Source organism: Benincasa hispida, chromosome 4 (assembly GCF_009727055.1).
Source record: "Benincasa hispida cultivar B227 chromosome 4, ASM972705v1, whole genome shotgun sequence".
NCBI lineage: Eukaryota > Viridiplantae > Streptophyta > Magnoliopsida > Cucurbitales > Cucurbitaceae > Benincasa > Benincasa hispida.
This window is the reverse complement of record NC_052352.1, coordinates 23,319,370-23,342,323: the sequence shown is the minus strand read 5'-3', so window position 1 is coordinate 23,342,323 and position 22,954 is coordinate 23,319,370. Positions and strand designations below refer to the sequence as shown.

The following is a 22,954-nucleotide window of genomic DNA, read 5'->3' as shown; positions in this document are numbered from 1 at the left end:
TTTCAGATGAATCGTAATATAACAGTTGGGACTGTTTTGATTCATATTTGTAAAAAATTAACATAAGCTTTTAATTAAAAAAAAACTTTTAATACAAATTTATGACTACATTTAAAAAAAAATTATTGAAGAAAAGTAATTTTAAAGAATCAATTGAAAAAAAAAAATAGAATAAAGGGACTACAATGAATAAAATAGAAAGAAGAAAGACCAATTATATGATATAATATCTTGCTTAACTAGTAAAGGCGAACACTAGTAGGATCAAATGGGTTTCCATTCTACTTATTGGAATCTCCCCTGTAGGCATATATATAAGTTCAAACAGTAACTTATAATTAATTTAAAATGGAATCTCACCTATGCTGAAGGCATAGCAACAATCCTTCTTCCTATACAAGCTTTGAGCTATTCACTGAACAAGAAAAAGAATTAGAAACCAACAATAAGTCAAATAATTCAGCAGTTTTGATCAAGAAACTGGCTCTTCATCTGTACATCTTGCCATTTTCATTCAGAAGTGAAGGATTCTTCACTCCACTGTTTGCAACCTCAGAATGAATATATCATCAAATCCCATCCATTTTCAAAAGGCCATAGTTTAGTAACTCACAACTCTTGAAGATTTTATCTTAAAACACCCCACCAGTATCATCTAGTAATCGTTCTTGGAGTCGCCCTGCCGCTATCCTGTCCAGTACCTTTTTCAGTATTAATGATCAGATGATTCTCTGATCTTCCTCTATCCAGAGTGTTCTGGCTTTGGCCTCCTGCTCTTGTTCCTTTATCTGCTTCTGATTTTCGAGGCTGGCTGGTGTTATCAGTTCCTGCTCTCTTATCTGAGTCCTGAATGGATTGGAGATTGTTGGCTACCCTACTTGTTTCTGGATTTCGCATCAATTGAACATCGAACGACCCTTGAGTCTCATCTGAATTTTGGAGTGAGCGTTGAGATTCAGGTCCTCTTCCCTTTTCCAAATTATCGAATGGCTGACTTGAAACTCGCCCACGATCCATATTCTGGAGTTCATTTGCTATCTGGCTGCGACGCTCTTTCAAAAAGTTGAGTCTGGTAGTCAGTTTCGTCAATGCTGAAGAAGTATGATTTGAACCCTGCAGTATATATTAGATGAGACATTAGAATAGCTACATCTGATCACATTTGTCTACAGAAAAAGTTATAGGGTATCTAACCATTATGAAAGAATAAATGATGTGACAAGGACATCAAGATAAATTGTTCGTGTTATGACCAAGGTCTTAAATTTCTACCAACATTTCGACAATTCAACTTCGACAATGAGGGGTGAATCGACTAATATTTGACATCATTCCTGCTATACACTAATCCAGCAAACACTTAAAAATTCAACTCGCACAAATGAGACTGTTATCATTATTTACAAAGCAATAATCGACTTATATAATGTGAGCAAAACAATCTTTATTTTGCAGAACAACGTACAAGGAACTATGTTTCAACTTTCAACGTGGCACTCCAAAGCCCCAAATGATTAAGTAATGATGGTAACACAAGAAGTTCTAAAAATGGGGCAACAGTAGACTTCACAACAACCTACCTCAACCCGCGCACCAGGCCTCTTAGGATTCGTTAGAGCCGTTGGCCTTGCTGGTAATGCCTCTGAAGCAGATAAATTGGTCGGCAACCCAACTGATCTGACACTGGCATTACGAGAATCTGGATGCTGGTTGAGAGAGGAATATTTACTAGCGGAAGATGATGATTCCATCTTCTTTTCATTGTCATTTTCCGCTTGACCTGAAAGAACGTCCTGCAAAAACACAACAGCAGACTTCATATGAACATCAATTTGTTGAAAAGCTAGATAGCATAAATTGATCCGAGCATCCTGCAATGCTCCTCGAGGCCCAAAATAGTAACTAAAATGCATGATTCTTGACTTCGGCATGATCAAAATAGTTATTATAATGCATACCCATGGTTCATGGCTTCAACAGGATCATAGCATTCTAGTGAAGAAACAAGGCATTATTAAAAATATGGAAATATAGCTATTGCACAATTGAATTCACATGAGGTGTCTAATAAAAAAAATTAGGAAAGTGAGGATTATCCTTTATCAGGTAAGTTCAATCTTGAAAGAAAGAAAGAAAGAAAATAAAAAGTGATTTACCTTATTTCTGGAGTGTTCAGAATGCAAAGGGGCAAAAGCTCCAGCATCCTTCTTCTTGTCCTTCCTGTACCCATTGAATCGTTAATCTCACATGCATTAATTACTATCCACATCAGAAAAGGTTGAAAAAGTTATGAACATTGACCTGTGCGAAAAATATTATTATGATATGATTATGCAAAAAACATTAACTTACAGAAAAGAGAAACCTACGATTTTGTTTGATGATTCTGTTCTTGTTGGGAGACATTACGTGCATCGGATGACAAATTATTTTTCTGATCACGTAGCCTATCAAGCTGTCCTCCAAAGTCATCCACCATGTTGTTTAAATTAGCAATGTCTTTCTCTGCTTGATCTATTTCTTCAAGATCTGCCTTTGTCTAAACGAATAGCTAACACATTATAGCATTGGTAATCTGTCACGTAATCTTATTAAATAAAATAGAGGCATTAGACAAACTGACCTTCACACTAATATTAGCTAAATTCGGTAAGGGACCTTGAGAAATTTTAAGTCCTGCTTCAAGAGCCATCCTCAGATCTCTCTCCTTTTGCAACTGTTCTTTTAGTCTTGCCACCTGAACATTCAATTCATAGTCATGATTAAGTGTTTATCTCATCAGTTGACTTTGCAACTTTGATAACCACTAATAAGTCCCATAAACATGCTAAACTTCTTGATATACAGTGAGTGTCCAAAATGTCCACCTTGAATAATCCACAGAACAAAAATTAGATCTAATAACATTTGAAATAATAAAAATCTCAATACTAATTATCTTTTATGCTGCCATAACTTGAATTATAGCCTTAAAGGGCACCCAAATTAACAACTTGGTTCTTCAACCATTGAGTAAACCTATGGTAGTTAGTAGAAACAAAGGCAAGGAAAATTATTATCTTAGATAGGTTACCATCATAACTTGAACTATACCGTAAAAGGCCTCCAAACTAACATGTTTTGTGGACTCTTGGATCCTAATTTGCACAAACGCAAGAATAAATTACATAATTAAATAAAGTGGCATTATTGCGAACCAAATAACAAAATGAAAGGTGGAACATTTTGAAAGAATCATAAGGGTTCCAATTTTCAGTTCCATCAACTTGGACACATTAACCACATTATGGAGAATGAAGAAAATAAAACTAAAAGCAGCGGGATTAATGGCCCATGAAGAGTTTACTTCTTGCTCGAGAGTTAGACGACGCTCCTGCAAGGCCTTCTTTCGGTTTTCCAGACTGGATTGCAAAGCTGCATTTTCTTTAGCCTGAATAAGAAACATAGAATTAATCTAAAGATCAAAGAACCAGAAATGAGACTCCTAGAGAAAAGGCACTGAGAACCTTTACCTCCTCCAAAATTTTATTTTGGAGTTCAGATTTAGTGGCCTCAAGTCTCTGGATTTCAACCCTGAAATAAGTACAAAATGTTGTCAAAGCAAATTTACAAGACACGGGATAATAAAAAAATGTGCAAAAATAATCATATACCTAAGTTCAAGGTCACGAAAACTGATACTGTAATTATTTGAAGAGATTAATTTAATATCTCATGATATAATAGATGATTTAGCAAATATATAAATACAAAGGAAAAATTTCGGAATATAAACACTCAATCCAAACGAAATCACCTGCCCCACAGCATTTTCAGTTCATATCTTTCGACTCGACTTAAAAAGTTCAGTTAACGAAGTCATTAAGAATTATAAGAATCTGTAAACCAGAAATGGAATAATCAGGAAGTTTCATGCACAGTCCTTAAATGGAAAACTATTCAAGAATAAATAAACCCAGGTTATTTTTTATTCAAACTATTTACAGGAAAATGTAAGCACCAATCCACATTCCTCAATTTGGTTTTTGATACTTGACAATAAACTTAAAACTGTTAAAAAACCGACCCATATAATCTTGATATTCACCCTATACCAAATTGCAAAATTTTCAATGGAAGAATTGACTGCAGTAACCATTTCCCTCTAGGTAAATAGGAAACAATCAATTTATTTAACCTCCATTTCAATATATTTTATTGTCCAAATGTAAAACTAGGGAGAAAAGGGAAAACAACATTAGTCCTCCACTTCCCTCTCAACCCATTTGGAAGTTTAGAGCACCAAAGAAGTCAAACTCTTCATTTGATCTGTGTTTTACAGAATCATTAATACGGTAGACGAGACCTGGTCTTCTATAATGGACTAACTGTGATTTAAAAGATTTGTTTCCACCAGAATCTCGACCATTGGCTGGCTTTGTGAGGCGCTTGGGGGGATTGTCTTTCAAAGGTAAAAGCTAATGTTCTTTAAAATTGTGCGGTTAGAGCTCTCCTTTGGCACCTACGGAAGGAACCAAATAATTTTTTTAAGATAAGTCAGTCATCTTTTGGCTCTTTTGTTGCCAATGTACAATATACTACTTCTTGGTGGTATCCAAAGGACAATTATTTTGTAATCATAGCCTCTTCATAATAGTCAATATTGGAAGATTCTTCTTTTGTACTTCCTCAAGTGGGAGTTTTCTTCCGCACCCCTTTAGATGTCTTCTCTTTTGTGATTAATATATTTCTCTGATTCTTTTTCCAATTTTTTTCAGGAAAAAAAAAAGGAAAAAAACCCTGCCCCATAGCGAAAAGAAATGGGAAAAAAAACAATCTAGGGAAGATTAATTATCACTTACTCTTCGTCGGAATCATAATCCATGGATTCCATGGAGAGGTTCTTCTTTGCCTGCGCTTGTATCAAAAAATAAAAGCTAGTTAAACTACCTGCTGCAGGAACATGAAAAAATAAAATGCCTACAATTAAAGAAAAAAATGAAGAAAAAAATTTATACAAAACTATTATGATGCACTTTTGAAGAAGATGATGAGGGTTAAGTGAAATTGAATGCAGAACGCTTGCCCGAAATGGGGAAGAAAAAAGAGAATTATTGTTAATGAAATGTTTTACTCACAGGTGTGCGTCCCCAAACGGTGAGACGCCTTGTCATGTGGTTACTTTTATTAGACGTAGTTGGAGAACCTTCAAAGCTTGAAGATGGACAAGGATCCAACTTGTTCATCATATTTGCTTCTTCAGATGCACATTCAACTTCACAAGGCTTTTCATCCTTGATTGGTGAATTACCTCTACCTGGATCTGCTTTGTCCTGAATGCTCTCCTTCCTTTGAACTTCTCCACGTTGAGGCAAAGAAGTTTTGGGGGAACTGGAGGAAAAGTTTGGCTTCGTTCCATTTACCGCACACACGTCAGAATTCTTCGAACTACCACTTGATACTTCAGAACCCTGTAGGGTAATAAGACCAAGTATTGACATCTTTTCCGGCTGGTACTTGAGTAAACTTTATCAATGGACCCAGCAAATTGGAAAATTTAAAAATTTTAAAATCCATGAACTCATTCTTAACCATTCTAAAATCAAGAGAGATTTCAAGACAGGACAAATTTAAATTTGGGATTGAATCATTATGCATCTGAATCAAGTTATTTTATATGATGAGTCAACTGAGCCTCTAGAGTGATTTACGGAGATTGGATTTTAAAACATTTCTCCCCCGACCCCTCGGGGGAATTTAAACAGAAGCACAATATTTGTATATTTCTTAAACGTTACCCCTAGACCCTCGGACAGTACACTTCATGTGTGATTATTAAAGAAAAGGTCTGACTGTCTTAAGAGGGAGCAGCGGATGAAGTGAGGTTTAAAAGGGCATTTCGGTCCTGTGCAGGAATGTTCTGAGTGTATCAATAAAGGAAACCAGTAGCCATGAAGGAAGGGGATTGGCTAGAAGGCTAGGTTTAAGGAAAATACTGAATAAAAATATCATGTAGTGAGGGAGAGAGGGATGTCGAAAACTAGTATGTGATGCGGGGCTCTTGAATTTCTTCCTTATTGTGCGTCTAATAAGATGTTCTGTCCTATTCTTAACAAAGAAATTGACAAAATTTCTAATTTGATTGTCCAGCATGGAACCTCCCCCAATGATAGAGCGGAAAATAAACGTTTGAATAAAACAAAAGATTGTCATGCAATATGGCCAGATAGGTCAATAGTACAAGAGGATTAAAGTGATATTACCATTTTGTCATATTTTTATAGGATGATGGCGATACTACCATTATATGAAATAAATACGTAACTCAATTGAGAAAGTACAGAGACATGCCTTATCATCATATACGCGCTCCTCAGAGTCAACACTCCCGCTACAGGTTCCAGTTGATTCAAGCTCATCATCTGTTACTACATCAGAACCAGTGGCATCATCTTGTTCTTCATCATCGTAAGACATATCATCATCAGTTGCCTCCTCGCTCTCACTTCCACTCTCTTCCGAATCCGAGTACATCATAGGAGACATAGAACCTTCCTGCAATCACACTAGTAACTTATGGATCTCAAATTACAAGGTAATTAATCTTCAAAGTGTTTTGAACTATGACAACGAAATCCATAATATTAAATTCCTCGGATAATTTCAAGTTTTTACTCTTTTTTTTTTTTTTTTTTTTTTTTTTTTTTGTCATGCATGTTGTTGTAAGGAAGAGAGAACATTTCTAAATAATATACCTAATTCTGAAAGAAGAAAAAGAATGCCCTCTTTGGAGCAACCATAAAAATCCTTAGTAGTCGGTAAATAAAACTCACAACTAGGGCAAGAGATATGCGCACAAACTCCTCATAACAGTCAAAAATCTAGTCAAAGTAGACTAAAAAGGGCCTTTTCTAGCTTTCTCAGCATGTGTGCATCATACTAGAAAATTTGAAATATAAGAACAAATATATAATAGTTACCCCAAAAATTTTGCCATACTCCTCCAGTAAAGTAATAACTATGGCTTGAGCATGGTTTGCTGCGGCAGCTGCACGAAGAAGTTGAATAGAACCATCGCCCCCCACGTCAAAATCAGTTTCAATTTCACAATCACCAGCTAAAAGAGGACGAAGGAGTAAGGGGGCCATGCAAGCTGCCACAGCTGAAGAGCTCATTCGATTCTCAGCTTTATGGGAAGCTACAGTTTGCATCATCATAAGAATTCTGTTGCAGGAATAAAAGAAAGAATTTTTAAATAAAAAAAAATGCAACTAAAAGCTAAAACAATAAAAAGGGTGGATGGAACAAAGAATAATGACTAAATTTCATTATGGGATATAAACATGTGGACATGCAATAGGGGCACGGTTAGAAGTATATTGTTGATCTCCAAAAAATAATAGGAGCGTGACACGAGACAATCATGAAGAAAATGCCCCACCAACATCTACCCAATGAAATCTTTAATATTTCAATGTCAATAGCATTGGTAATCAAGGATAGCAAAACATCCCTCTAAAAAATCATAATTGAAGAACGAATGGTCCTGGTCCTCGTGACCGTTGCAGCTTTTGACATCAGTATATCCCTTGTCATAACCTACTCCTCCAAAGATGCATTCAACAATACAATATCATAACCTTAATAGATCCCTTTTGTGTTCATGTACAATATACGGCCTCCATTTGGGGTGCCACCCACAAATCTTTTTCTATTATTCCCTTTCTTCTCATCAACCTAAATCGTAGGCTTTTGTTAATACATCTCCCCCTTAGGCTTAGAGATTCCACATCCCCAAGGCCGATGTCTCTTTTATCTCTGTATCTCTGTTTTTTAAAAAAAATAAATTAATTAATTAAAAACCATTGTAAGAGTCTCTTATGTGGTCAAAACTACAGGATTATTAAGTAGTTTTAGAACAATATACTTCCGAGCACTGCATGACTTGTGTATCACTCATCACCATCGTGTGTATCCAATGTTCAAGTTAATGCGCGATTGTACAAACTAACGTCACAACTAGTCTTGTCTGACAAATACTCTGTCAGAGAGAACTCGCAAGATGACTATACGTCATAAACCTAAACAATGTAAATAGTCGGCTCCAAATAAACTGCAATAGCTCTGGGCACTTGCTGATATATATTATAAAGTGGCACATAGACAATTGTTATTGAAAACACCATACGGTGGATTCAAACAAATTATAAATATAAGTTATACTGCTAATAATAAAAGTTGTTATTCATCACCAGGGTTGACTTCCTCTCTATCAACTTCTAAATTTAAAATAGAAAACAATTGCAAAATAGACAAAGCAGGGGATATAGCTACCTCTGCAGTAGACGGCGATTTGGTTCCGGAAAGGTTTCATATATTGCAGATCGCATGGCATTTACTCTGATACCTCGATCAGTTTCTAATATGCATACAAAAATAAGGGGGGGAAAGTAAATATTTTAAACAACTGTTTTTAAGAATTAAAAACAGAAAGGAGATGGTTAGGAAATACATAAACCTCATTGAAAAGATGATAGAAAATAAAGAATAGAGTATCCAAACTTACAAATAACCTACAGAGAGAGATATAGAGAGATTCCAAAGAAAACAAAAACAACACTAATAGACCTCTGATGACTAAAAATTACATTAGAAAGGGGAGAAAGAATAAGGATGCAACTCCTAGTCAGTTTTGGGTTAGTCAATAACTGTATAAAGATGATAATTGCAAGTGGGCTTATGCAGAATATATTTGGTGGGTGGGGGCCAAGGACAATTAGCTCAGTGTGGTCTATTTGGTGAGTTCTGCACTTCGGGAGAGAAGTTGACCTCTCAAATTGGCCTGCAGTATATACGTTGTAATCTTTGTGTTTATCGTGTTGTTGCCCTCTCTCCTATTCTATTGAAAGCATCCTTACCCTCCTAGTTGTAACTTTGTACAATCTGGTTTTATAGTTAATTCAAATTGTGCTTCTCATAGTGTGTGAGTACGTATGTGCTTGTGCACACCAGTGATTTGATCCACACAAGGCATATAATAAAATATCGGGAAAATTTCGAAAAATATGATCGACATTGTTTCCAGCTAGTTAGCTACTTCAATAGTTTAACATCACAAAGTGCCTTTATTTCAAGTTTTAGAAACTCATTTAGAAACAAACCCAAACTTCCTTTATTGTTGTAAAGTAATCTTCTTTTCCTCGTATCAGACTCAAGACCTCCAGCTTCATTAACTTCATCGGAACTCTCAAGTTTATGCAAACTCTAAATTTCACTGGAGGCTTTTTAGCTGCTCGGCACATTACCAAATCTTTAGATTGGAGCTTCTAAAAGGTAACTAAATACGACCAACTTCTAACACTTTTAACTTGAGCATACATACATGCTCATGCCGCCATTGAGGATCAGAACTTTTCCAACAAGATTCTAGCGAAGGAATAAAACAGTAATGATTATCGCTTGTATGATAGAACCTACTGGAGGAACATCCCAAGCTGAAATGCAAAGCTTCAAGGAAACTAGGAAAATGTGAAAATGTTAAGATGTGATTCTTTTAAGTCCATGTGCTTTACGGTTGGCAAATTCGTCCAATCACACCTCAACCACTAGAAATCTACCAATGCAACAAAAAACCACCTCCTTTCAGAAGTTGGACAAGGTAAAAGCAACTACTGGACAGATGAAGATCGCTCAAAGAAAGACCTCCAGGCCCAATTAACTTAGAAAAGCTTGAGAAACCACAGCCAGCCTAGGTGCAAATTTAGTGTAATTATGTTTGAAAAGAAAATTTGAGGGAGTCAATACCCACCTCAGTTTCTTAGAGCAACGTCAACTTCCTTGCCTTTTCTTCTCACCGATTTTTCGTGTAAATGTTTTTATGTTTTTGTTAGAAATAAGGGGCTTTGTTTATAGTTTATAACCTTGATGGTATTTTACCCTAGGTTTATGTCTTTTTTGTATTAGGACTTGCTAGAGTCTATAATTAAGGCTTCTTTTGTAACTTTTATTTTATGTTAAAATAATAAAAAAAAACTCTCTATCGTGGTTTTTTCTCCTTGTTCAAGGATTTTCCACGTAAACTTAGTGTTCTCTATTTTCTATCTTTTATCATGGTTTCAGAGCATGGTGACGAAATCCTAACCGCCATCGACGAGAACCAACCGGTGCAAGATAACCTTAGTTCTACACCAGCCCCACTTCTGCCACAACTGCCGACAGGGCCTCCGACCACCACCGCTAGTGCCGCCGCCGTCGACACCACCACTACTACAGCCGTCCAAGCCGCCGTTGATCGATATCTTCAGTCCTTGCATATCCGTCCAACTCTAACACCGCCGCAACTCTTTGATAGAAACCCTAGTGCCGCCGCCCTTTTTCACAATGATGTCAGTGTTCCCCCTTCGTTATCGAGTGTCACTGCTATCTATCTCTCCAAACTTGTTGCCAGTAGCCAAAACATACACCTTGAAGCCGAGATTGGTGAGTCATCCGCCTACCACAGAGGTACATTCCCTGCCGCGGCAACAAGCCCCTCGCAGCCACCGGGAATCCCCGGCTCCTTTCCCTTCCAGCCGCAAGCAATCTACCTGCAGTTGTCGAGCCTTCCTCATCATGCACCACCTAGTTATGAACATCAAGGTTCGATTGGTTTATCTCCGATAATGGTTCAACAATAGTTGGCTAATCTTCAGGCAAGTTTTCAGCAACAAATCGCCGCTCTTAGGGCAGCCTTAGGTGCTTCCACAAACTTAAATTCCAGTACAGTGACTTCTAATATTCCTTCCGGTCTACCGATGTATCCAGAGAATCCGGTAACCTCTTTCCCTGCTTTAACTACTACAAACTATTTGTCTGGATCTATGAAAAATTCCTCAGGGTCAATTGCAGGAGAAAAGTTAAATGGTCAGAACTATTTCTCCTGGTCTCAGTCCATTAAAATGGCTCTTGAGGGCCATCACAAGTTTGGGTATCTAACTGGTGAGATATCAAAACGTAGGCCAGGGGATCCTCAAGAGCGCATTTGGAAAGGAGAAGACTCCCTGCATCGATCACTGTTGATTAATAGTACGGAACCTCAGATAAGGAAACTGTTGTTGTATGTTGCGACTGCTCGAGATATCTGGGATGCAGTTCATAAATTATATTCTAAGAGGCAGAATGCATCTCGTCTTTACACTGTGCGTAAATAGGCTCACGAGTGCAAACAGGGGACGATGGATGTCACTTCATACTTTAACAAATTGTCCCTAATCTGGTAGGAGATGGACCTATGTCGTGAAATTATCTGGGATTGTCCTTGTAGAGGTGTCCAGTATCCCAAGATTGAGGAAGTCGATCGTGTTTATGATTTCCTAGCTGGTTTGAACTCCAAGTTCAATGTAGTACGGGGTCGTATACTAGGACAGAGGCATATACCTTCTCTTATGGAAGTGTGCTCTGAGGTTTGTCTAGAGAAAGACAGAGTCAGTGCTATGAATATCACAATTGTATTTGTTGTTGATTCTGCTGCTTTCAATGTGAAATTATCTCGTTCTAATAGTGACAAGCAAAATGAGAAACAAATCCCAATATGTGAACATTGCAAGAAACCCTAGCATACAAAAGATCAGTGCTGGAAGTTACATGGTAGACCACCGAATGGCAGAAGACGTCCTCCAACTGACAAGCCCAATCCTGGTCGGGCTCTTATGAAGGAATCTGCGAGTGCCTCCCAGTCACAACCTCAGGTGAATTGTCAAAGTGACCCTGGTGGCTCTTCTCTAAGGGTCGTTGCTCAATCAGGTACCTCTTAATCCTTACATTTCCTCAACATAAATGGTAAGAAGCCATGGATACTTGATTCAGGGGCTACAAATCATTTGGTTGGATCTTCTAATAATTTTCTATCATATCTTCCGAGCCCGCAGTAGGAGCAAAGGATCCATCTGCAATCCGGATTCATAACCAACACTCGAAAGATATGAATGTGTTGCATGTACCCAAAATATCTTACAATTTACTATCTATTAGTACGATAACTAGAGATCTGAATTGTTAAGTTGCCTTCTCACCAAATAATGTTTTCTTTCAAGACTTAAGCTTGGGAAAGACGATTGACACTGCCTGGCACAATAGGGGACTCTATTTCCTTGATGATGATGCTTCCTTTAGGAACTTTTATAGGACTAGTTTATTGTCTTCTTATTTTTTAACTTCAGAAAAAGGGTGTATGTTGTGGTATTTTTACCTTGGTCACCCAAATTTTCAATATATGAAATATTTATTTCCTCATTTATTCAGTAAAGTTGATGTCTCTTCTCTGTCTTGTGATGTGCACATTCATGCAAAACAGCATAGGTCACCTTTCCATCATAACCTTACAAACCTTCTTAGCCCTTCACCCTTATTCATAGTGATGTTTATGGTCCCTCGAGTATTACCACCTCATCGGGGAAACGTTGGTTTGTGACCTTTATTGATGATCATACCCGTCTTACATGGGTTTTTCTCCTTACTGATAAATTTGAGGTTTCATCGATATTTCAACAATTTTACACTACTGTTGAGACTCAGTTCAACACCAAAATTGTTATTCTTCGTAGTGATAATGGCCGTGAGTTCTTTAATCATACCTTTCGTGATTTTTTGTCCTCTAAAGGCATTATCCACCAAAGCTCGTGTGCTTATACCCCTCAACAGAATGGGATGGCTAAAAGGAAAAATCGTCACCTCCTCGAGGTTGCACGATCTCTCATGTTGTCTATTTCACTTCCATCTTACTTATAGGGGGATGCAGTTCTAATTGTAGCTCACCTTATTAATCGAATGTCTTCCCATGTCCTCCAACTTTAAATCCTTCTCGAATGCCTCAAGGAGTCATACCCTACCACGTGGCTTATTCCTGATGTCCCTCTCTGGGTTTTTGGGTGCACTACTTTTGTCCATAGTCATGGCCCTAACCAAACTAAGTTTACCCCTCGTGCTCAAAAATGTGTCTTCGTAGAGTATCCCCTTCACCAACGAGGTTATAAATGCTTCCACCCTTCTTCCCGAAAATACTTCATCTCTATGGATGTAACGTTCCTTGAAGATCAACCTTTCTTCCCCGTTAAGTCATCTTCAAAGGGAGAGTACTAGTGAAGAGACTAACTTGTCCACATCTTCAGTCCCATCTTCAATCCCTACTGACCTTCCTGAACTCCTTCCTGAACCCATCCTGAGTGCCCATGACTCAGTTCTACTCACTAAACAAGTCCCTTGGATAACTTGCTACAGAAAGAATCTCAAAAAGGAAATGGTGTCCCCTACTACTCCGCTGACTCCGATCCATGAATCTAAACCAACACAAGCTCAAGGTACTACTGGCTCTGATAATACTAACTTGTGTGTTGAGGATGATATTATTGATTTGGCTGAGAATGACAGGACTGATATGTTAGTTCCAAAGAATAACAAGGTTGCAAGCAGTGATGAGACTTCAACGGAAACACAAGGTGAGACTCTTCCACAAGCTGAAAAATGTAATCAAAATTGCATTATAGATGAGGATTCAGACAAACCAAGGGATTATGATATCTCTCTTGACATGCCCATTGCATTGAGAAAGAGCACCAGGTCCTGCACCAAGTACCACATGCATAACTTTCTATCTTATAGTAATCTGTCTTCTGAATTCTGGTGTCCACTGCCAACCTTGATACAGCAACAATATCGAAAAACATACATATGGCTATGGAAATTCCTGAGTGGAAGACTGTCGTCATGAAAGAAATGAGAGCTCTTGAAAAGAATAATACGTGGGACCTTGTAGCTCTTCCTAAAGGGTATAAAACAGTTAGGTGCAAGTGGGTGTTCACTCTGAAGTATAAATCAGATGGAACTCTAGATACAAGGCCAGACTTGTAGTAAAAGGGTTTACTCAAACTTATGGAATAAATCATTTTGAGACTTTCTCCCCTGTAGCGAAGTTAAACACGGTCCGGGTCCTTTCTGTTGCAGTTAATAAAGACTAATTTCTCCATCAACTTGATGTAAAAAATACATTTTTGAATAGTGAATTAGAAGAAGAGGTTTATATGAGTCCTCCCCCAGGTTTTGAAACTCAGTTTGATCATCAAGTTTGTAAACTCAGGAAGTCTTTATATGGTTTGAAACAGTCCCCGAGAGCGTGGTTCGACAAGTTTACTACCTTTGTTAAGTCCCAAGGTTTTTCACTCAAAGACACTCTAATCACACGTTGTTTACTAAAAGGTCAGTATCTGGGAATATTGTTATTCTAATTGTGTATGTAGATGATATTGTCTTGTCATGAGATGATACTGCTAAGATCACCAGGCTAAAAAAGAAAATGGCTGACAAGTTTGAGATCAAAGATCTAGGGAATCTAAAGTATTTCCTTGGAATGGAGGTGGCAAGATCAAGGGAAGGGATCTCTGTCTCACAACGAAAATACACTTTTGACCTATTAAAAGAAACAGGTATGACTAGATGTAGACTAGCTGACACTCCTATTAAATTCAATGTGAAACTGGAAGATTCTATTGATAAAGCAAGGCATCAGCATCTAGTGGAAAAGCTGATTTATTTATCTCCCACCAGACCAGATATTTCCTATGTTGTCAATGTTGTTAGTCAATTTATGCAGGCACCCTACAAAGAACATATGGAAGCTATGAATCGTATATTGAGATATTTGAAAAGCTCACCGGTAAAGGTCTAATGTTCAGGAAAACTGACCGGAAATGCATTGAGGCTTATACCGACTCTGATTGGGCAGGATCAAATATTGACAGAAAGTATACCTCTGGATACTGTGCTTTTGTGTGGGGTAACCTAGTTACTTGGAGAAGTAAGAAACAAAATGTTGTTGCTAGAAGCAGTGCTGAAGCTGAATACAGAGTTATGCGTTTGGAAATCTGTGAAGAAATCTGGTTGAAGAAAGTTCTATCTGATCTTCACCAAAATAGTATTTTACCTACGAAGCTCTATTGTGATAATAAAGCGGCTATAAGCATAGCCCATAATCCTATACAACATAATAAAACGAAACATGTGGAGATTGAAGACACTTTATAAAAGAGAAACTGGACAATGGCAGTATCTGTATTCCGTATATCTCATCTAGTCAACCAGCTGCTAATGTTCTCACCAGAGGGTTACTCTGACAAGTTTTGACTCATGTGTTAGCAAGTTGGGTTTGGTTGACATCTACCCCCCAACTTGAGGGGGAGTGTTAAAAATAAGGGGTTTTGTTGATAGTTTATAGTCCCGAGGGTATTTTAGTATTTTACTTTACCCTAGGTTTATTTCCTTTTTTGTATTAGGACTTGCTAGAGCCTCTAGCTTCTCTTGTAACTTTCATTTTATGTTAAAATAATAAAAAGAGACTCACTATCGTGGTTTTTTTTCCTCCTGTTCTAGGGTTTTCCACGTAAACTTAGTGTTCTCTATTTTCTATCTTTTAACAGTTTTAAATTGTGATAATATATTTTTTTAATCTCAATTATATTATGTTGCACAAGAAAGGAAATGAAGTATATGTCATACGGACCTTGTTAAAAAAAAGTGTCATTTCATCTACGCATTACATTTAAGAAGTGTGAATTAAAGGCTAGAAAATGACAGTGCGTCACTCCATAGAAACTATAAAATTTGGCTTTCGAAACCGACAATTCATGCATATGTACGTAAAAGGCTCCCAGTATACTTCACTTGTTAAAGAAGGAAAACTGCGCCGAGGTCCAAATAGAGTAGAAGTGAAGCCATGTTGGCATGGGAGAGGGAAGATTAGCTAATTATTGGGATTTAGGCACTGCAAAACTGGGATTTAGCCGTTGTAAAAGAAGAGAAAGGTTGTAGGGGCATTATTTTTATGTATGGGTGTTGGAAGAATGTGCCGCTCGAATACTCCTAATAGTATTCTTTTCTTCTTTTGATCAATGAAATTCAGAGGCTGGGTCGTATCAGTTTGTAAATGTCTATTTCTTCTCTCCAAAGCATAGCTAAAAAGGCAAAAAATCTCATGAATCAAAATTAATATAATCATTAGAATGTAACAGTATAAACAAATACGTTTTCAAGCAATATATTTTACTCCACATCCTAGTTCTAAAAAAATGTCTCGTTGAATACTTTTCATTTGCGTCTGTGTTTCTATACTTTCATCATTTCTAGTATACACGTCATGATTTTTCGAGTGAGAAGGTATTCGGTCCACCTGGTAAATTAAATTATTTAAGATACTAAAATTAGGTGCTCCAATGACTTACTGCATGCTTCTAGTAACGCGTTACAGCAAGATGCCGGAACTGGAGATGATGGTAACTCCCGGATGACATACTAAAATAGAGCATAAAAAACGTAAGATAGAAGAAAACTTCAACAGCAGGCAACAACTATTTTTGAAGATTTGCTATCAGTAGTATTCAAATTCTGAATAACTTTTCTACCTTCACGCAGTCGGCCACTACATGTGCATCTTCTTCTGGAGAAAACTCGTTTCTTCCTGCAGTATAAAAAAGGCATGAATAAACAATATTTCTGATAAGGAATCGGCTCGTTATCGGACCATTTTAATTCTTAATTTATAAGATTTCAATCATAGGAACCAATATGTTGACATGCATTTCAAAAGTCAAATTAAAAGGAATGGACAGTAATTAAAGTCAGTAAATAACTCTTACAATCATGAATTACTAATGGAAAGAAAAGACTCCAAAGGTCACAGTTAGCAACAACCACCTACTCTTTTGTGCGTAGTTTGAAAAGAGGAAGGTTCGTGAACAATTCATCTCCCATCAGTAGGTGAGAAAATAATTTTGTTAGTCGCTATGGACTGAAACATAATTACAACAGAAAACTAGCAACACCATAATGGATATTAATCTAGATTATCATTATAATAATCAAATAACTGACCCTGTTCATAATCCCGCACACGACGTTCAACATCATCAACATCTGCAGCTTGTCGCAAAATTCCTTCAACTTTGACTCCTATTATTTATTAACTCAGATCTATTAGCTCTAACATAAAATAATAGAAAATTTTTTACAGAAAGATATACTCATATTAGAATCTAGACTAATCTACCATGGTCCTCTATAAACCTAAGGGCTTTCTCCAGAAAAGAGGGAGTTCCATCCACATCTTCCAAAGCAAGCAAAATTGGCCTGCCAAGGACTCTTGGCCTTACGGTCTGTGGTTGGCTATCCTTCACTAGAAAAGACAAATAGAGAACATCAATAAATCAATGAGGCGAAAAATGAAGAACAGCATGCCAGTTATTGAAGTTGAAGCATATTACAAGCAGGCCCAATTTGGTGAAAATCCAGGTGTCAAAGGAGAATGAGACAAAACTAACCATACTTATTCAATGTTTAGATGAAGTTCCAAATAAAGAACTACAAGAGAGATAAATAGATCATGAATGCATCACATAAATATCAAACATGATAAAGTTTTCTTTACCAAATTTTTAGCAAGTATTATCAATTTAATAAGAAATAACAATTGTTCCAGCACCAAGTTTTAAAATTTTGGCACTTTTGCCATACATCATCCAAACAGGACTGTGCAGGTTCACGCCTATGCGAGAGTAGAATACATATTCTTCACTAATCCAAAAGGCAAAGCTTATAACAAATGCAACCATGTGAAGGATATATAGTCTTGTACATTTCAAAGAAACTAAACGTCTGAAATATAGCTTCATCCAAACAGGACTGTGCAAGTTCACACCTATGCCAGAGTAGAATACATGTTCTTCACTAATACAAAAGGCAAAGCTTCTGACAAATGCAACCATGTGAAGGATATAGTCTGGTACATTTCAAAGAAACTAAACATCTGAAATATAGCTTAATCACATTTCTCTTATAAAGCATATAAGGTTAACCTAACAGGACAAATATAAAGAGAATTGCATAAACATGGGTGCTAGAAATACAATAAAATAAGTGGTATCTAAAAAGAACTAGATGAAAAAGGCATACACGTCTCTGAAGACCCATCATTTGATTCGATCTTATCATTCTTCAAGATACCATTAGCATGGGCAGTACTAGGTGCCTGTGCCAAAGCATTTTCCAGTGCGGCCTTCCACTCATAGAGATCCTCCAATGTTTCAGCCTGCAACATTAGATAACATACAGTGCAGTAGGCTGTGAGGTACATACTAGATGAAAATACCCTTTTTTAAGTTTTCAGAATTCTCACTCTTCATCCGATCCAAAAACATCAGAGAACGATGCAAGCTATGCTTAGAGTTCTTTTTAAGAACGATTATTTCAGAAAGGAAATCTAAGAATGCAATTCAAGACTTAAACACCAGAGTAGCTTCAAAGGAAGTTCCCAAAGTGGTCCCTCTCTCCCTCCATATGCTGTCTTTGTCTTTGTCTTAGAGAGATGGAAATTGTAGATCACTTGTTTTTGCATCGAGTTTGCTTGAGGGTGGCGTAATCTCTTTAGTATTTTTTGGATGGCTAGCTGTCTTCCTAAGAAGATTGATGAATGGATGATGGAAGGTCTTGATGGTGGACGTTTATGTGGAAAAGGAAAAATCTTTTGGAGATGTGTTACTCGTGCTTTGTTGTGGTGCCTTTGGAAAGAAAGGAATGTCAGGATGTTTGAAGATAAAGTTGCTTCTTTTGATTCTTTTTTGGCTTTTATTCAGCATACAACCTCTTCGTGATATACAAATTACACCAAATTCTTTTGTAATTATATTCTTCGAATGATTATTAACAATTGGGGGCTCTTCTTTATTCGTTCTGTTGGAGGGGGTTTCCTCTACCCCTGCCATTAAGCTGTTCTTTTGGCACTTTCGATGAATATACATCTCTGTTTTTATTTAATGATAATTTAAAAATAAAAGAAATAAAAAAAATCAACATCAGTTTCATAACACCAATCTCCTTGATGAACTTAGGATTTTTAGAAACTAGTATTTAAGATAAATTAAATGACAGAAGCTAAAAACTTTGTATGATGAGCGAACACAAGTTTGTATGCCGAACCTCTGAAAGTGAACAAAATGATAAAACAAACAGCCACAAAATGAAGAACCTAAACACTTATAAAGGTCAAAACAAAAGTGTCACTTCAGCTAAAGAAATTTAGAATGCAAAAGAAGGTAGAGAGGGAGAGCACCTTGAGTGTGAATGCCCGTCCTTCTCGACCATCAGGAAAGAGCACGGTCAAGAGTTTTTTTTCACTTTTCACAACAACACTTGAAAATGTATGTAAACGGTAATACCACTAAATTAGTTTGCTGCCTTACTTTCCTTGTAGAGATAAAGCAAGTACCATCTAAATTCAGAAAACAAGCTAACCTGCCTGAATTGTTGAGATCAATGCCACCGAGAGTCAAATTCACCTCACCCCCTTTCTGAGGAACGGCATTCTGAAAGGTGCAACAATCGACTAAAAATTCAACTCAAAAATTCAAAATGAAATTAAAATGATAAATAATCAATCATAACATATAACAAACAATATACATGTGCCTTGCGCCTATATAATATAAAGAAAAAGTGATAATAAAATAGCTTTAGCTTGTTTTTATGTGACAGACAAACTACTAAGTACCAACTCCAAGTGCCTTGTCCTCCTGCTTAAAACAAGGCCAAGACACTAGCTTAAAGCACCAAAAGTTAAATGAAATTTAAAACCAAACTCGGGCCAAAATCACCAAATAAATCTACGCCTGAGGTAAAGCTTCAAGCTCTTCAAGTTCAAAAGAAATAAGTTGAAATCCAATTGTTGGCCCTCAAAAGCATTATTTTCAAAGATAACAAAAGCAGGCTGTTAGGTACATAAAAGGATATCCAAATATGAAAATAACAAAATTGGTAAAGCTCACCATGCACATAACCCAACCATTTGTGAGGAGTGCAACTCTCCTCATTCTTGGTCGTTACCCAACATGATAACAAACCATCCCTATCCACAATTTCCTCCCATATAATCTCAGCACCAAGCTACTAACTGACGACAGTACAATAGCACACAAGCATTTGGTCCTAAGTTCTAACACAAGCAAGGTCAAATATAAAAAAGAAAAACCACTTACTGGATCACTTCGAAAGAAAACTAGTGAGGTACGTGTTAGAATGAACCATCTCTTTTTCCAGGACGTCCATCCAATTCCTGTTTTTTTTTTTTTTTTTTTTTTTTTGGAGGGGGGAGAAAGAACTTGATTGGTGAGCTAACAACTTTTCCATTTTCTAGGAATAAAAATCAAATAAACACACCTTTAGATGATAAGAAAAGTGGTCCACTCTTGAAAACCTGCAATACAGTTAAATACTTTAGGTATGTAGCCTAAAATTTTACCCCACGATTGATGAAAATATAATAATATTATTTACATGAGACACCAAAGTAACCAGAAAAATATTCATGAGAAAAAAATAAGATGCTACACGTGATAAATAGATAACTATATATATTGCTTATTAAGGGATGGGCCTTCATTTTGAATATTTTCGGCTTGGTTTGGTGCCCTCCAAAGGATGTTACTGTCAGTCTTTGTGAATTGCCGTCAAGCTAGAACTTTGTGGTGCAATGCGAGCAGGGCTCTTTTGTGGTTATCTGGAATGAAAGGAATAGGCAGGTGATTTCAGATAAACCTTTCTCTAATAATCTTTTTTTGTGAAAATATACAATTTACTGCCTCTACACAGTGTGCTTTAACACGATTCTTTCTGTAATACACAACGTTACCTTATTCACTTAGATTGAAGGGCTTTCTTTGCCATTCCCTCAGCTTAGGGACCTCTCGTCCCTAAAGGCTTTAGGCTGTATTTCCCTCTTTTGATCAATATTTTTCTGTCTTTTCAACATGTTTTCTCCTCCCTTACCTTCTTTCTAGACAATTTCTCTATGAGGTCCCCCACCATCAGATTGTTCCAAGCAAACATATTAACTTTAGAAGTCTTAGTGCGTCATCAAATTGTTCCAAGCAAAGCCTTTCTCAACCAGGCGTCTGTAGCCGTAGAGGATATTCTTATTTTCCTTGCAGTGTTGATTTGTTAATGTACTCCTCTGCTTTGGAACCACACCAACACTCGAGGCATTGCTGCATAGATATTATACTTAGCAGCTCTTAGAAATCTTGATCTTCAAAGAAACCAAAATGTGGTGGATAGAACAGGTACGGAGTAAATTTTATGCTCTTACAAATACTTTTCTAAAGCTCAGGCGGTTGTTTTCTTTCCAGCATGGAATTTAATTCCTCTTCCCTTTTATGTTCCAGCTGAAAGAGTTTTCAGTAGCTTCTATTAATTTTGAATAGATTCTTTGGTCCTCCAAAAAATATATGAAATAAAACGAAATAATAATAACAATCCAAGTCCCTCTTTCTGAAGCACCGGTTATATGATGTGACAACATAGGAACAAATGCTCTGGCTTCAAATACAGTGTTCCGCGTTTCCACTACACATATCCAATTGACATCCATTTGGTTTGTGATTGAACGTTGCAAAACAAGTCCAACTTCAGTACGTCCCCTTGTTGAATCAGGTTTCCAACTGCTTAACAAAAACTACCCTCTCATCCTCGGGTAGTGTTCTTGTATGTCCAACTAGCAGTCGTTGCACTCACCCTTCTCTTAAGGTAGGATGTTAAAGCAGTTTCTATACACTGTCGTTCCAGGAAATAAAAAAACCACCAAATGATAATTCCTAGAGTTGCTTTGCAAGGATTCCCAGAGCTTTATTTTCCATCTAGCACTAAAATTGCATCACAAGTAATCCCAAATCAAGTGCATTCGTCATTTTCGTTATTTTAGCTATGAAGTTAATTCTCAGTGCGCAGACTGAGCGAGATCGGAAGCCTTTAAATGAAATCTCAACATCGAGCAATTGACGAAATAAGACGACCACTGGAGATACAAAATCACGTCCATCCAAAGTGCAAAAAAAAAATACAGAAATTAACAAGCCTTTAAAAAAAAAAAAAAAATCACCGTATTGCCAGCACGAGAACCAGCAGAAGGATCGTGCGGAGGAGGAGGTGGTGGAGGCGGAGGAGCACCGCATTCTACCTATAACACAACATCAAACGATATATTTCAAGTCCCTCACATACTACCCCTTCCAACAACCCGTACGCATAATCTCAACACAAATGCCAGGAATACATCGGAATCCAAAAAAAAAAAAAAAAAAAAGCAAAACCGGTCAAAACCTCGGCATGCTTAATGCTAAAACAACAAGTTAACCAAGCCATTAGATAAACACAAAACAAAACCTGGTCGGCGTTTCGGTTAGTCATCGTCGTATCCTCAAATCAGAGCACCATATCAATTAATCAACCGAAAATTGCAACGAAGAATGATGATCATTATCAAAATGCAGCTGAAACATCCACAGATAAAGCAGAGAAGAGAATCAAGGTTTTCCACAGAATGCGTTTCATTCAACGAAAGGAAAAGAACAATGTAGGATTATAATAATTATCAAAACTGTTCCAAAAGCACAACCGAATCAGGAAAAAGGAAATACCTCGTGTAGTGAATTGAAAAGAGCAAAAGAAAGAGGGAAAGAATTTTTTTCCTCCAAGAAGCGTAAAGTGAAACAGAGACTTGTGGCTTTCTCGTCGTTCTTCTGTTTTCTTTCTCTCTCTTCCTGTGATGGATTGAACCAGAGAAATGTTCCTCAACGGAAGTCCGGAGGTCAAGCAAGCGCCGTTCGGAGCGGAGGTCTCCGAATGGGGCGGCAGTTGTACACGTCACCTCAATTCCTGGTCCTTCTCTGCGGGCGCTACGAACGTGTTGGAGGGAAAGAGAAGAAGGGCTTTTCTGTAATTTTAACCTTCTGACTTTTTTTTTTTTTTCTTTTGCGTTCATCTCTCTTCTGCCCTTACTTTGGGAGGTTTGTCCGGTGTGGTCGTTTTATTCCTATGTTTGAGGGAGCATAGGAAGGGATAATGTGGGACCCCCACTTGGCCAGGTCTGACGTGGACGGCTGTGATTCGATCTGTTCTAGGGCAT

At 37.2% G+C, this 22,954-nt stretch overlaps 1 protein-coding gene across 1 annotated transcript; it reads right to left on the bottom strand.

Moving 5' to 3' along the window:
• Positions 1 to 259: 259 nt before the first annotated feature.
• On the bottom strand, positions 260 to 22,836 carry LOC120075460 (rho GTPase-activating protein REN1). Its single transcript, XM_039028871.1, has 24 exons — positions 22,467 to 22,836; positions 22,213 to 22,319; positions 21,929 to 22,006; positions 20,212 to 20,248; positions 20,031 to 20,107; positions 19,291 to 19,361; positions 19,109 to 19,187; positions 17,953 to 18,088; positions 17,051 to 17,176; positions 16,876 to 16,953; positions 16,407 to 16,462; positions 16,227 to 16,296; positions 8,314 to 8,398; positions 6,960 to 7,203; positions 6,331 to 6,534; positions 5,118 to 5,450; positions 4,842 to 4,891; positions 3,513 to 3,573; positions 3,347 to 3,430; positions 2,624 to 2,737; positions 2,370 to 2,539; positions 2,157 to 2,220; positions 1,581 to 1,793; positions 260 to 1,113 (listed from the first exon to the last, which is right to left on the bottom strand). The coding sequence occupies exons 2-24, from the start codon at positions 22,234 to 22,236 to the stop codon at positions 652 to 654; spliced, it is 2,916 nt and encodes a 971-aa protein (XP_038884799.1). The 5' UTR covers positions 22,237 to 22,319; positions 22,467 to 22,836; the 3' UTR covers positions 260 to 651.
• Positions 22,837 to 22,954: the final 118 nt, after the last annotated feature.

Bases quoted from the DNA above. Each gene is read 5' to 3' on its own strand.
- LOC120075460 (XM_039028871.1), bottom strand. From the start codon at position 22,236: ATGACTAACCGAAACGCCGACCAG. The intron at 2,221-2,369 runs GTAGGTTTCTCT...CAATGGGTACAG, and splicing joins CAGAATCATCAAACAAAATC to GAAGGACAAGAAGAAGGATG. The intron at 1,794-2,156 runs GTAAATCACTTT...GTGTTTTTGCAG, and splicing joins CTGAACACTCCAGAAATAAG to GACGTTCTTTCAGGTCAAGC.